General features: G+C 43.1%; 1 protein-coding gene across 1 annotated transcript in view; it reads left to right on the forward strand.

Moving 5' to 3' along the window:
- HYDIN (HYDIN axonemal central pair apparatus protein) overlaps positions 1-16,083 on the forward strand; it is a 470,364-nt gene that overhangs the window by 167,482 nt on the left and 286,799 nt on the right. The window contains exon 10 of the mRNA XM_027857914.1: positions 6,732-6,831. Coding sequence (XP_027713715.1) covers positions 6,732-6,831 — 100 coding nt within the window. The remainder of the gene's footprint in view (positions 1-6,731; positions 6,832-16,083) is intronic.

Below are 16,083 nucleotides of genomic sequence, written 5' to 3' on the forward strand. Positions count from 1 at the left end.
GGAGGGAGAGAATGAGACAGAGGGAGAGAGAGAGAGGGAGGGAGAGAATGAGACAGAGGGAGAGAGAGAGAGGGAGGGAGAGAGAGAGAGAGAGAGAGAGAGAGAGGAAGACAGAGGGAGAGGAGGAGGAGGGGAGGAAAGGACAAAAAAGAGATGGGAAGAAGAAGAGATGGGGGGAAGGGAGAGAGGAGAGGGGAAGGAGGTAGAGATGGAGATAGAGAGAGAAGGAGAGGGAGAGGGGGAAGAATAATCATTTCCATCCTGAAGGAGCTGATGTGAGAGCCAGGCCTTGAAGGAAGGGTGGGTAGGATGTCCACCAAGTCCAGGGGCATTATTCTAAGAAGAAATCATGGCATGCCTTCAATCAGTCTCTAACAACACAGATTGTTTGTTTAGCACAAGTAAGATTCTCCCGGATAGTGCAAAAGAGCAGCGTGTTCAGTGGACATTCTCCCTCCTGGACCCATTTTTGGTCATCACTATGGTGACCATTCACAGACTGTGGTTCTCAGGTCAGTTATTTTCCAAGCTGGAGTTATCTATAATGGCAAAGTTATTGCAACAGTCCTGGGAAATGCTTAACAGCAGGGCAGCATAGCTGTTGGCCGAAACATCTGAAGACCAGGTGCTGCATCTCATACCTTACTCGCCTCTCCCCCACCATTTATACATATAACTGAGCAGGCTTCCCTTATTTGTGCCTTTGTGATTTTTGGTTTTTCTGCCTCCAGGAAAAAAAAAAAGCAGCAAATGTCTGACCATGAAGATAGGAGTCATTCTGTTGCAAATAAAACAGGACTATAATTGCTCAGCCCCTGGAGTCAGTCATACTCATCACACATCATTTAAAATCCAATTTAATTCAGCAAGCATTTACAGAGCTCCTACTATGGGCAAAGCTTTGTGTTAGGTATGGAGGATACAGTGAGTGATACAATCTGGAGCCTAATGGACAGAAAAACCAACACACTCCTCACCTCTCCCCACAACCCACCCACCCACAACTGTGATTCAGAGGAGCAAGAGCTAAGTGCCAGGTAGCTAAGAAATGAGATTGAGAAGGGACAGATTTGTTTTCACCTGGAGGAAGTTGGAGAAGGCTTCTTGGAGAAGATGGCATCTGAATTGGGCCTGGAAGAATGGGAGGTGCTTCAACAGGCTTGGAAATTGATCAGAGAGTTGGGAAAGGAAGGAGTCAATGATGACCTGTCAGTAACAAGCCTGGGAGACTGGGAGGGTAGTGTTGCCATTAGTAGAAATAGATAAGTTAGCAGACAGGGACAGAGTTAGAGGAAGATCGACTCAGTCCTAGATATATTGAGTTTGAGGTGCCCGGAGGCCATATACGTGGAATTATCCAGCAGGCAAATAGATATAAAGAACTTACGAGTTCTGGGCAGGAGAGCTTGGGGGTAGAGATAACAGTCTGAGAATCAGCTACATCATGGAGGTGGTTATTGAAGCCCCAAGAGTGGATGGCATTCTCAAGGAGAGAAAGGGAGCAGGACGAGGAGATCACCTAGCACAATACCTTGACTTAACTCATGTTGAGGGATACAGTCATAGAGTCTGAGCTGAAATGGGCTTTGGAGACCACCTAGTCCTATGTTTCCATTTCACCAATGGGTAAACTGAGGCCCACAGCAGTTGAATGTCTCACCCAAGATCACACAGGCAGTAGGTAGCACAGTCGTGTTTCTTGGCCAGGTATCAAGACTCCAGTGTCCTTTCCATGATGTCAGGTTGGAGGAAGATGAGCCAGTCAAGGAGGTACTCCTCAGAAAGATGTAACATCACCAGAGCTAAGGAAGGAGAGGTTTTCTTATCATTTTATTCTCTTATCTTATGTTGTAAAGAAGTCAAGGGGGCTGAGGAGAAGAAAGCCGGAGGACCCTTAGACTTGGTTATAGGGAAGCATCAGATGAATGACCTTGCAAAGAGCATTTTCATCAGTGAGGATGGAAGCCCATCCCACTCAATAGAGTTCATAGCTGGGAAGAAATTGATGCTGCAGCTGTGATTCAAACTCTCCCTCCTCTGTATGATTTAGTGGATCCGCGTTTTCTTGTACTTCTTTCCATCACCTTGAGGGGCTTCCTGACTTTCAGTTTTGGAGAAATGAGCTGGACCCACCGATGGCCAGTTCTGAGGTTTCCTGGATTCTCGTAGGGTCTGTGTGTAGCTGCTCTAAATAGAATGGGCCAGGAAGACCTGGGCTGTGGGTGGGGAGCAGGACTGTGTCCCACATGTTTACTTTCAAATAGAAAACAGTCTTTCAATGCCCCGTTTTACATTTGCTGTAACAGATTCATTAAAGTTCAATTGGCACTGAATAAAATTTCATATGAGTTTCATTAGGTGTTAAATTATAATAAGCATTTGCCATCATTTGGGTTACAATGTAACAATTAAAGAAGGAACCATTCAAAATATTAAAATTACAGGAAGCCAAAGCCAGAAGGAACCTTAGACAACATTTCATTCAATTCCCTCTTTTTACAGATTAATAAACTGAGACCCAAAGAGAACTGATTTACCCAAAGTCATTCAACTAATTAAGCAGCAGATCTGGGATTAGAACCCAGGTCTCTGGACCCTCAGCCTAGTTGTCACCCACTCAGCAAGCACTTTGTGACACCAAAAAAATACTCTTGGGATTGTTGGCAAAGCATAAAGTGAACCTAGGATCAGAGTAAATTCATTGCATGCCTCATAATCAAGAAATAAGCTTCTTTTGAGAACAGACCAGTTTTTAGCCTGCCTACTTAAAAACATATGGAAGAGATTCATGGTCAGGTGACTCGAGAGGTTTCTACCATAGCTAATATTCTGTGATTCATTAATGCTTCCAATTTTTCACACCAGTCAATATACTTTAAAGATGAATTGATAAGAGATGGTCTTGGCATCAAAACTGGTCAGCCAAAAGAGAAGGCCTCCCAAATCCATGTGATGAGAAAGGGATCCGATCGCACCCTGAGTTGTTGAGACCCTCTCAGTCCCACAGTTGTGTTAAAGACTGTGAACTCTAAGTGCAGGGGGCACACATAAATCCTCTTGGTTCCAGGACTTGGCATCCCAACAGCTCCCTCCGTAATCGATAAGAATATTGCCTGAAGAATGTACTTGTTCAGGCTGATTAAGTTCATAAATAAAACCTGGTTCCTGGTTCTCTGTTTTCCCTCCTCTTGTTTCGATGTCTGCATTTTAAGCTGCTTTGTTCCCTTCTCTGCTCTCGACTCTGGCAGTTTGTTCATTTCCAGCCAGACTAGAAATAGAATATGCATTGGGGACTGTCTGAACCTGGAGCCTCATTATTTATCACGTTGTCCTTCCTGGGCTCTCCATTTGGTTGGTGGAAATGTGTTTCTGTGTTACGGATTTAGGATGTATTCATTACTTGTGATCATCTGGCCCCATTTACAAGAATCACAGGGAAATCAAAGGCTATGAAGGATCTATTCTCCTTCTTGCTGCCCAAACTAAGGAGTCTCTTTTAGGCTAGGTAACAGGGAGCCCCTGAAAGCTTATGAGTAGAACAACTGGTCAAACTGCTGCCTTAGGAAAGTTATTTGGCAGCTGTGTGAAAGATTAATTAGAGAGCTGAGAGATTGGAGGTAAAGACAATAGTGTAGGTGAGAGTTGATGAGGGACTCAGGTGCTGGGGAGGAGATGGCAAATGGAAAGAAGCTCTAGAGGCAGAATCAACACGATTTCAAAACTGATTGGGTAAGAGAAGGAAACAAGCATGTTATGGAGCACCTACTATATGCCAGGCACTGTGCTAGGCGCTTTTTACAAATGTTACCCCATTGTCACAACACCCTGGGAGGTCAGTGCTGTTATTATCTCTATGTTACAGATGAGCCCACTGAGGCAGACAGACATTAAGTGACTTGCCCAGGGTCCCACATCTGGGAAGTGCCTGAGGCTGGATTTGAATTTAGGTCTGTGTGTATCCATTTGCCACCTAACTGTGTTGTAGGGAACAGAAGGAGTTGAAAATGATTCCAGACATGCCCATCTCTCTCCCAGCCTCAACCCCCCACTTGATCCTTCCATCCTCACTAACTATTGTCCTATATCTCTTCTGCCTTTTGTGGCAAAATTCCTTCAAAAAGTCTCCACTTTCTCTCCTTTCACTGCCTTCTTAACCCTTACAATCTGGCTTTTGACCTCATCCTTCCACCAAAACTGTTGTTTCCAAAGTTATCAGTGGTCTCTTAGTTGTCAAATCCAATGGCCTTTCTCAATCCTCATTCTCCTTGACCTTTCTGCAGCCTTTGACACTGTTGACCTTTATACTGTCTTCTTTCTAGATTTTCAGGGCACCACTCTCTCCTGGTTCTTCTGCCTATCAGACCCCTCCTCAATCAATCAATGAAAATTTACCAAGTGCCTGCTAGATGCTAGGCAGTCCATATCCTTTAGCCAAAGGTGTCCCACAGATCTCTGTCCTGTACCTTCTTCCCTCCTCCCTCTATACTTCTTAACTTGGTGGTTTTACAGGCTTCCATGGATTTATTTACCATCTCCATGTTGACAATCTATCTATCTCACATCTCCAACTGTCTTTCAGACATCTCAGACTAGATGTCCAAAAGACATCTTAAACTCACTATGCCCAAAACTGAACACATATTTCCCCTTAAACCTAATTGTCCTATTACTGTTGAGGGCAAACACCATCCTCCCCGTCCCCGAGACTCACAACCTAGGAGACATCCTAGACTCCTCACTACTTCTCACTCCCCATATCCAGTTTGTTGCCAAGTCCTGTTAACTTCACCTTTGCCATATCTCTTGAATGTGCCCCCTTCTCTCCTCTGACACCACCCCCACCCTAGGACAGACCCTCCTTATCACTTCACACCTGGATTATTGCAAGGGCTGCTGGTGGATCTGCCTGCCTCAATTCTCACTCCATTCCAATCCATCCTCCATTCTGTCACCAAAGTGTTATTCCTAAAATACAGATCCCACCTGGTCACATCACCCCAACCCCCAATTCAGTAAACTCCAGGGGCTCCAAATCACCTCTCGGCTCAAACACAAAGTCCTTTGGCATTCAAAGCCCTTCATAAAGCTCCTTCCTACCTTTCTAGTCTTACTCCTGACTCTCCCACATGAACTTTTTCATTCAGTGACACTGGCTTCCTGGCTATTCCACGAAGAAGACACTCCATTTTTTTTTTGGTCTCCAGGCATTTTCGCTGGCTGTCCTCCATGCCTGGAAGATTCTCCTTACTTAGTCTACCTCCTCAGTTCCTTTAAGTCTCAACTAAAATGCCACCTCCTACAGGAAGCCTTTCCCAATCCCTCTTAATTCTGGTGCCTTCCCTCTCTTAATGATTCCCTATTTATTCTGTATATGGCTTGTTTATACATATATGTTTGCTTGTTTTCTCCCCCGTTAGACTATGAGCTCCTTGAGGGCAGGGACTGTCTTCTGCCTCTTGTATTCCCAGTGTAATACAATTCCTGTAAAAATTCTTAATAAATGTTTATTGACTGACTGAATGACATGAATTTAAGATACCGAAAGGAAGAGATTCCAGTCTTCCTAAATTGTTATTTTTAATATAAATTAGAATCATATTAGAATGTGAATTTTAATAGCTAGACCAGTTCACACTTCAGACTTTTACTTTAATCCCCTTAATTGGCTGTGGGAACAGAAGGCTTACCATACAGGTCCCTGGTCCAGCCAGGCCAGTATTTGGTGTTTTTTTCTTTTCCCTATTTATTTATTCTATCATTTAAGAAAAAACTGGGACAATTAACTCTTTTGTCCCATGTAGTTTCATTTATGATTTCTTGAAATTGAACTCTGGAAAATCAGGCTTTGATAAAACCCACCGGGATTCAAATGGAGCTACTTGACCATGCCTCAAACCCAAATCACTCTGGTTTTCACTGATTGGTCAATAATAAGTCATAGCCCAAGGCTCACTTAGTCATTGGGTTTTGATGGCTCAGAGTGAGTATAAATGGCAATTTGTTTTTGTTCTGGACAGAAACTGTGAGGGTCTTCTCTCCTAGTTTGATTTTCTTTTTTTTTTTTATTGAGTAGGCAAACTAGGCCATCTTTTGCCTCACTTCTTACCTAGCCTTAAATCACTGAATGGGTGACTGAGACCTGGGAAAGACCTTATCTTTAAAAGGCCGAGGTCTCCCACTGCATCTGGGGTCATCTCCAGTCTCCTGACCTATGTCTTGCCACTGGACTCAGATGACGTTGGAGGACAGAGTGAGACCTGTGACTTTGCACAGCCCTGCCTCACTTAAATCCAGTTCACTTGCAAGTCAAGACATCACCCTCCTGCTGCTATTGGTCCTCTTCAAGAACGAAGGACAAACAACAATTCTGTGTCAGATGGTAGCACCAAGGGAAAGAAGGAATGTGCTGCAGCAAAGAATAATAATCCTTGACATCAATCTCCAGGTTTAGGAATGTGTCTCAAACATCTTGGTTTCCTGAACTTACTTAAGCCCTTTTGAAATTATGTTTTTAATTTGTGCCACCACTTGAGGCAGCCAATTATAGATGATTACTCTGCTACACAGCACTCTCCATAATAGGCTAGGCTGTATTTTGTCTGGGTAAAATTGTGCCTCCTTTTCTTTACTTAAAAAATTCCCTTCTCATATTTCAAGGGATCATAACATGGAGCACATTTCAAAGTTGTGTCTTCCTTTGATTGTCCAGTGATTTCTTTTTCTTTTTCCAGGAAGGAGATGTTTGGCCCAATTCAACAGCTCAAATTGGTGTGAACTTTAACCCTCGAGAAGCCAGGCTCTATCAGCAAACAATTTACTGTGACATTTCAGGTACAGAACAGAAGGTTCCAACCAGATGGAGAGTGGGGAGGGGAGATTTCATATGAAAACTAAAGGATCAAAAGGCTCAGACTCGGGGGTAATGTGGCTCACCTCCATCCTTTACCATAATGAGCTGATTTTCAGTCTTTGTTCCTGTAACAGTGTCATGGTTATTTCTGTAAGAAAAGCACTTACAGCATTTGCACGGTATTGTTCGAGTTCCTTCAAGGTCTAAAATCTGACAAAGATCGGGGGGTTATGGTGTACTGTGTGTCTCATATGAAGCTATAGTGTGATATTCAGCCAAGAAAATATGCAATCCTGGGCTGTGGTGAGAGGCAAGATATGGAAGACCATGAGGGTGAGAGTGTTCTTGTCTTCTGACTGGGTCAAACATTTAGCTGTAGCATTGTGCCCTCTTTTGGGTGCCATTTTTGGGGAAAGACATTGACAATCTGGAGCACTTTCAGAGGAAGGCAATCAGGATGCAGCAAGGTCTAGACTTTATGCCATATGCTGATTGGCCAAATTACTTAAGGATCTTTGTGCTGAATAAGAGAAAACTTAGGGAAGACATAATCACTCCTGTTGAATATTTGTGGAGCCCTGAGGTGGAAGGATTGGATTCATCCTGCTTGGCACCAGAGGGAAGAACCAGGAGCCATTAATTGGTAGAAGGTGCAGGGACACATTCAAGTTTTATTTCAGGGAAAACTTCCCACATTTAGAGCTATACAAAAGGGCAGGGGGCTACTTCTGGAGGCACTGGGTTCCTCTGTCCTTGGAGGTCTTCAAGGCAAGGTCAGGCGACCATTTGTTGGGTTTGTTGTAGAGGAGATTTTTGTTCAGACTTGGAGTGGCCTAGATGGTCATTGATCGTCTCATAACTCTAAGATTCTATGAAAACTGTACGAAAATTGTATATCCCAGGATGCGCAGAAATAGAATGTCTCTCTTCTCCATGGCGTTGAATACTGTAAAAAAGTACGTTCTGTTTAAGAGGCAAGGGACCCGGCTTACACCTGAGGGGTCCTCTCTGAGTCTAGACTGGTTTCTCATTTGAAAAACCCTTAGGTATGTGGGATGGTTCCAATCCCTCACTAACCGCCAAGAGATTATAATGGACTAGGAGGGATCCTTGATTTATCGAGGTACTGCCTACCTGACGAGTTGTAATCCCTAGTATATTTTAAAAGTGCAGCTAAAGTGGATCTTATCCAATGACCCAGTTCCCCACATGACTCATCTGAATCTATAATCTTTCTAGGGGTCTAGAAACCCCTGTGGGGTTTGGCGTTCTGCAGTAGAGTTGAAAGGTGTCCATGTTTTATGTACATCAAACGGCACCATCTCTCAGCTCTGTGGCTGGGACACTCTCCCTCCTCATCTCCCCATTCCTGGCTCCTCTGGTTCCTTCCTAAAAATTTCACCTTGTACAGGAAGCCTCTCCTGATCTCCTCTTAATTCCAGTGTTGTTCTTCTGTTGTTTTTCTCCAGTTTATCCTGTCTATATTTGCGGTTGTCTCCCTCATTAGATAGTGAGGTCTTTGGGAGCACGGACCTCTCTTTGCATTCCCGGCACTCAACACTGTGCCTGGCACAATGCTAAGGCCCATAATAGTTTACTGACTCACCTTCTGATTCTGGTACATTCTTCTGGCCCACAGCTTCCTGAGGATACTACAATTAACTGTATTCTGGAATATTTCACCACCCTCTGTCAATATTCAAATAGTATATGACTGATTACTATTATTTTACCTTCATATTTGTATTTTTAATGGATTTTATCTTCTATCTTTTGTTTTCACATCACTTATATTTCTTCATGTGCCCCCACCCCCATTAGTCTTCCCTTAATAACAAAGAATACAAAAAGAGGAAGAAGAAAAAAATTCATCAAAACCAACCACATCAAGAAAGACTGACATTATCATATGCAACATTCCAAACCTTTCCCCACCTTGGCCCTTGCAAAGGAGTTGGGAGAGGAGCATCCTCATGCTTCTTCTCTGCAGCCAACCTCAGCCATTATGATTTCACAGCACTCAGCTTCAATTGTGTTACAACCAATTACTTGTATCAGTCATTTCATTTGGAAGCCTGAGTCCTGCTGCAGTGATCCCATAGAGCTCAGATGTGCTGAATAGGATCATTTTCTATCTAAATGACACTCTCTCTTGACTTCACTGGAGCATTTTGAAATTCACCTGGCAAGGAAGTCCTTTTGTTTATAAAGTAATTGCATAGCATTTACTTGGTAAATTCCATGTAATTCTGTAACTTAAGTCAATAAGTTATCTCATTATTATTAATATTATCTGTTATTGTTAATACTACTCCTAATAATAATAATAATATCGAGGGGCAGCTAGGTGGTGCAGTGGATAGAGCTTTGGGCCTAATCAGGAGGACCTGAGTTCATATGTGACCACTGCTTCTTGCTTCAGAGACTCAGTGATTCCTTAATATTAGGTTAAGAGGTGTTGGTAAAACTTTCCTGGTCTTGGATCACTAGGGAGCACCTTCTTACTCACTCTAATTCATCCACCATATCACTGATAGACCAATCTTCCCTTGCATAGAAACCTACAATGCCCACCCCTCACCTCTCATACCCATCTTTTATAGAGTGCTTTAGGTTTGCAGAGTATTTTTCATGTGTTAACATATTTAATCCTCACAACAACCCTACGAGGGAGTTAATATTCCCATTTTACAGGTGAGGAAACTGATGCACAGAGCCTTTAAGTGGCTTGCCCAAGGTCATAAAACTATTAAGTGTCTGAGGCAGGATTAACACTCAGGTCTTTCTGGTTCACAGCCCTGCATTCTATCCTCTGTATCACTGAGCTGCCTACGTAGATGGCCTTTTGTGATCAAAATATTCTTCACTGTGAGGCCAACCTAGCAATGAGCCTGACTTGTTTGGGTTAGCACTTGTAGACACAATCCATCCCTCACTGGCCCTGCACTTAATGCCCTTCCTACCCTGGGAGGTCCTCTGAGATTTTGTGCTCTGCTGGCATTGCCTTTGAGGGCCAGGGTAACTTCCCTGAAGATACATTCACACACACATATACATACACACACACACACGTATGTATATATTTTAAATGATAGCTGGCATTTACAGAACATTCTAAGGTGATGTAGAATTTTACACACCTTTTTTAATTTGATCCCCTCAGCAGCCCTGTGAGGTTTTATTATCTCCATATCACAGATGAGGAAACTGAGGCTCGGAATTTGCCTGGAGTCCCACAGCCTTTGTCAGACGTGGGCATTGAACCCACATCCATTCTGACTCCAAGCCCAGGACTCTTTCCATGCTCCCATGGAAAAGCTGGGAGATCAGTTAGCAAGCTGGAGCACTGGTCTAGGTGTGAGATGAGGAGGGTCTGGACAAAGCTGGCAACAGAGAGAACCCAGTTATATTGAGCATTTTTCGAGTGCTGGCTAGAGAATGGACCATATGACTTCTCGAGGATCCTTCTAGCCCCGCGATTCTGCCATTAATGGATACTATCAATCCATGTCTCCAGTGAGGGGCGGCGTAGCATAGTAGATAGAATGCTATGGTAAGGCTCGTGGGTGTGTGGGGGGGGAAAGAAGTGGATGTGGTAATGAATAATAATAATAGATGACAGCTATGTAGCGCTTTGAAGTTTTCAGAGAACTTAGCATTCATTATCTCATTTGAGAGCCTCATAACAAACCTGGGAGCTAGGTGCTATTGTTATTCCCATTTCATAGATGAGGAAACTGAGGCACAGAGAGGTTAAGGGACTCTCCCAGGTTCACCATGCTGGTAAGGATATGAGGCAGGATTTGAAGTCAGGTCTTCCTGACTTCCAGTGCTCTGTGAACCATACCAGCTAACTACCGTAGTCTCTGTACTAAAGGAGTCCATAATACAGAAACAGAGCTAAGACATAGACAAATAACTACAGGAAGAGCTGCCATAAAGATAACTCCAGAGGAAGAAGAGATCGTATTAATACGTGGGAGCAAATAGATCTTTCTGAGCAGAGCCTTGAAGGGGAGGTGGGAGGTCCATCAGAAGAGATAAAGAGCAGTGCATTTCAGGCCTAGGGATTAGCATTAGTGATCTCTTAGCTCCTGGCTCTATCAACCAATTGGTCATCAATTAATAAGAAAGGAACATGCAAATCTTAGAGTAATATAGCAATGCTAGCTAGCATTATTAATACTATTAATTAATGTCATTAATTATTAATTAAATTAATAATAACAATAATCTTCAGGGACATCTAGTTTGAGCAGTGGGTAGAGCTTTGGGTCTAGAGTCATGAAGACCTGAGTTCAAATTTGACCACAGACACTTACTAGCTATGTGACCTTGGGCAAGTCACTTTACCTCTGTTTGCCTCATTTTCCTCATCTGTAAACTGAGGATAATAATAGCATCCACCTCTCAGGGTTGTTGTGAGGACCAAATGAGATGATAATTGTAAAGCACTTAGCACGTAGTAAGTGTTCTATAGATGTTAGCCATTATCATCACCACCACCACTAAATGTGCCTAGCACTATTGTAGGGACAGGGAGATACACAAGCCCAGTAAAAACATGGTGTCTGCCCTTGAGGAATGTCCACGTCTTAGACACTAAATCACATGCTTTCAGCTAGATTTTTTGCACGCTGATATATAAGTTAGTGAACATCTGAGAGACCCTTGGAATGGACTTTTCAAAGCCAAGTACAATAATGCCTGTGACACTTACTTCGATGGCACTTCAAGGTTTACTAGACTTAAGGTGAGGTAAGTATCACAAGTATTACCATCCCACTCTGCAGATGGGGGAGCCAATGCCTTGCCCACAGTCCCCAGCTAGTAAGCGGTTGAGGTGACCTCAAGCACAGACTTCAGTCCAAGTCCTCTAACCAGGCTGACACCAACCACAGTCACAGACCTGGGAGAGACTTCAAAGGGTCATCTAGTGCATCCCCCTGCCTCCGGGCAGGACCCCACTGAAACCACAGTATTTTTAAAGACCTCCGGATAAGATACATTCTCTAAATGCTTCCTTGCCACCAACTTAATCCTTCCTGCTGTGGTTTGGTTCCTCTTACTATCCTTCCCCTACTTAATTGATATTCTTGCTTTTGTAAAATGGAGTTTGAAATCCTGATAGGTTAAATTCTGTTGGCAAGTTGCAGTGTAGGATACGCCACCGGAATGCAGACGAAATTATTAATACAGGGATGGATATCACTCACTCATCATTCTTAGGGGCCAACACTTGGAAATAATTAGTGGGGCAGAAGAAAACCTTTTGGCCCACTCTTTTATTACAACACACTTCAATATGTAAATATATACTTTTTAATGTAAAGTAGTCAAGCTAACAGATGGGGAAAGCTTGGGATCTGACAGTTATAAATCGCCTTGCTGTTTATTCCATGATCTATTTACAATCTTCTCTCTTGGCTACCCTGAAAGTGTGATCGATATTCAAGATACTTTTCTTTGGACCAGAGAAATACAGCTTATCATCCATCCATAGACTGGAGCCATTAGAATAACAGGGTGGGCAAGGAAAGAGCTAAGCCGTTTTTCATGTGATTTCAATTCCTTTGTTGAATTCCCTAGAGCCTTCTTAATGAAGCAGCCACTGGAAAGAAACAACACTAATTGGCCAAAAATAATGTTGCCCACTAGCTAACACAAGGGTCAGTTATCAATAAAAAATACTCGTGGGGTGAGTGAGTAGGATTAAAGTTTTAGTTTCATCTCTACTTCTACTAGATGACTGTAAATAAACCCTCTCTTTGGCTTGGGGGGAAGGAGAGGTTATCTCTAAGTGACTGAGTGCTGTGAGAGGTGAGGGGGTGTGTGTGTGTGTGTGTGTGTGTGTGTGTGTGTGTGTGTGTGCCTGTGTGTGTACATGTGTGCATGTGTGTGTGTGCCCATTTACAGTTTCATCATAGAGTTGGAAGGGACCTCCAAGATTATTTGGTCCAACCTCTTCATTGGAAAGGAGAGGAAACTGAGACCCAGATCGAATCATTGACCTGAGTAGTTGACTTCCTTGTGAATGTTTTTGTTAGTTACATGCAAATCAAATACACAAATATTTCGTGACTAATTCCTATAAACAAGACTCTGTTGTAGGGGCCTCTAGACATAATTCATGCCCCCAAGGAGTTGATAAGAAAAGGTCATAAATGCAAGAAAAGCAAAATGACATTAGACAATATGAAAAATTACAAAGGTCATAAATTTGGAGCAAGAAGTTACTTTAGGGTCATCTAGTCCAACTGCCTCGTTTTAGATGAGGAAAATCTCGAAGCAATTAAGTGACTCCCGCAAGGGCACGCAGCTAATAAGCAGAAGAGACAGGACTTTAATACAGATCCTCTTCTCTGCTTCCAAACCCAGGGCTCTTTCCATTGTACTATGTCTCCTTCCCTGCCACAGGTATTACAGTAGCACTGAAAATTAATTTGTGAAGATGTGTACTTGTCTGTAGTATATCAGTCATTTTATTAATGGTAGAGTCTAATGGTGCTTCCAAAATAATTGTACTGTTACGTTGTGTAACACAGGCTCTGGGGATACTCTCCCAAAGCCCGATGCGCTGTCTGGCAAAATCCCTGGAGGGTGATTGGTCACTTCTCCCCTGGAGTTCTAAGGGTAACCTGAAGGTTTCGGGTTAGTTTTCTAATACTAAAGCTCAGCATATTCCCCTCCATTGATTATCAGTTGATATCTAATGCCTGATGGGCTTAATGAGCTTTTTAGAAATGGGTATTTACTGAACAATTGATACAAATGCCTTCCCACCTTCCCACCCCCACCCCAATACCTGGGGCACACTCTCGCATAGCTACATGATTCAGGGAAAAGGAGTATATGTGGCAACTCATAGCTCCCAGTTCCTGGATGTCTCTTTCTCCCCTTCCTGGAGTCCTCACCAAGCTCCTATTTGGCACAAAGGAGCTTTTTTTACCTAGGCTCCTTCTAGAATCTGAAGTTGCCTTTCCCAGTGTGTCTAGTTTGTTCTCAGCTCCTGAAGTTTATCTTGCCATCAGCCATTCTGGAGACCCTCCTAAGGTACCCATGGGAAGTCCAAAACCTGATCCGATTAATTAAATAGCTATGTTCTCATAATTAAAGTAGATAGTTTAGGTGAGGTGGGGTGATTAGTTGAATGAATTGACCCCCTCTCTTATAAATAGGTAATGTGAATAGTGGACATGGCCCCTTTCATAAAGAATTTACATTCCAAATGTCCTAAAGTTAAAGCCATAGTCTGCTCTCAAAAGACTCTGATCTCTGGTGCTATTCAGCGAGGGATAATTTACCTCCATACCCAGGCATTCTGTGCCTACTATGTGCAAGGCAGAATATTGAGGTAACAAAGATACTGGAGGGCCAAGCAAGGAACACTTGAGTCTTAGTAAAATCTCTCATTTTAAATGTGGCTCAGTGGGCAAGTCTTTCTCCCTGAATTAGAGCAATTACAAATTATCCTGAAGAAAACATTCATAATCCTGATAAGTATTTAGTATTTAGATACAGAGACAGAGAGACAGAGAGAGAGAGAGAGAGAAAGAGAGAAAGAGAGAGGAGAGAGGATGAGAGAAAGAGTAGAGAGGATGAGAAAGAGGATGAAAGGAAAGAGAGAGAAGAGAGAGGAGAGAGGAGAGAGAAGAGACAAGAGAGAGAGATAGAAGCAGAGAGAGAGACAGAGAGAGAGACAGAGAGAGAGAGGAGAGAGGATGATAGAAAGGATGAATGATGGAAAGATAGAAGAGAAAAGAGAGAGAAGAGAGGAGAGAGAGAGAGGATGAGAGAAGGAAAGAGAGAGAAGAGAGGAGAGAGAGAAGAGAGAGAGGAGAGAAAAGAGAGGAGAGAGAAGAGGGAGGAGAGAGGAGAGAGGAAAGAGAGGATGAGAGAGAAAGGAGAGAAGGAAAGAGAGAGACGAGAGAAGAGAGAGAGGATGAGAGAAGGAAAGAGAGAGAAGAGATAGAGCAAGAGAGAGAGGGAGGGGTGAGAGAGGAGACGAGAAAGAGAGAGAGAGTGCTCTGGGCCTTTCTTTTTCTTCTATTCTGAAGAATTTGTAGCTCAAAGCTGCAATAAAAACTGTTCTCTGAAGATAAGAAACTGGCAATATTTCTGTTCCCTAAAGGTAAGATATATCTCCAAAGCTGACTAAATTATCATTCTTGCTGCCCAGTGTAAAGAGATTTTGCAATAATACCAACTTGGCAAGTAAGTGACAATTTGTAAGGCAGAATCCGGTCAGGGAGGGGTGAAGAGGAGGTGGGGATAAGTAGAGGGAAAATAATGCAGGTTCAATCAATAAATCAATCAATAAACAAACATTTAACTAAGTGCTGAGGGAGTAGGGTAGAAGTGCCCTTAAGAAGCTTACTTTTTTTTTTCTCTGGAGGAGACAACCTGTACATATAGAAACACACACATACACACACACACACACACAATAACTGGGGCATGAATATCTGAGGAAATTGGGAAAGGCCTATGTAGAAGACTATGTTTGAGCTGAGCTTTGAAGAAAACTAGTCATTCTAAAAGGCAGAGGGAGTGAGTTTCTTCACATATGGGGAGATATCCTGAAGAAAGGCATGAGACAGGATATGGAGGGTTGTATGGGAGGAGCAGCAGGAAGGCCAGTTTGGTGGGACTGTGGAGTGCATGAAGGGAAGCGATGCATAATGAGCCTGGAAGGTGGAATTGAACAAACTGTGGAGGGTTTTACATGCCAGACGGAGGAGCTGAATGATGTTTTACCCTACAGGTAACAGGGTGCCACAGGAGTTGATTTAGTGGGGAAGCTACACAGTCAGTTCTGTGCTTTACAACTATTGCTTTGGCAACCCCATGGAACATGGCTTGGAGTGAGGAGACATTAAGGAAGAGAGACCAGTGAGGTTATTGTAGAAGTGTAAGCAAGGGGTGATCAGCATGATGGTGGTGACTATATGCCTAGAGAGAAGAGGATGGATTGCAAAGATCCATGGGCCTGGGATCAACGAGCTTTGTAAACTGATTTGTTACCTGGAGGAGGGAAGAGCAAGGAGCTGAGGATGACTCTGAGCTAGTGAAGCTGGATGATTAGAAGGAAAATGGCGTCCTCTATGGAGAAGGAAAATTTGGGAGAGGAATGAGTTTAGGGGTTGTTTCTTTTCTTTCTTCCTTCCTCCTTTTCTTTCCTTTCCTTTCCTTCCTTCCTTCCTTCCTTCCTTCCTTCCTTCCTTCCTTCCTTC

Source organism: Vombatus ursinus, unplaced genomic scaffold, assembly GCF_900497805.2.
Source record: "Vombatus ursinus unplaced genomic scaffold, bare-nosed wombat genome assembly UNPS02012515.1, whole genome shotgun sequence".
Classification (NCBI taxonomy): domain Eukaryota; kingdom Metazoa; phylum Chordata; class Mammalia; order Diprotodontia; family Vombatidae; genus Vombatus; species Vombatus ursinus.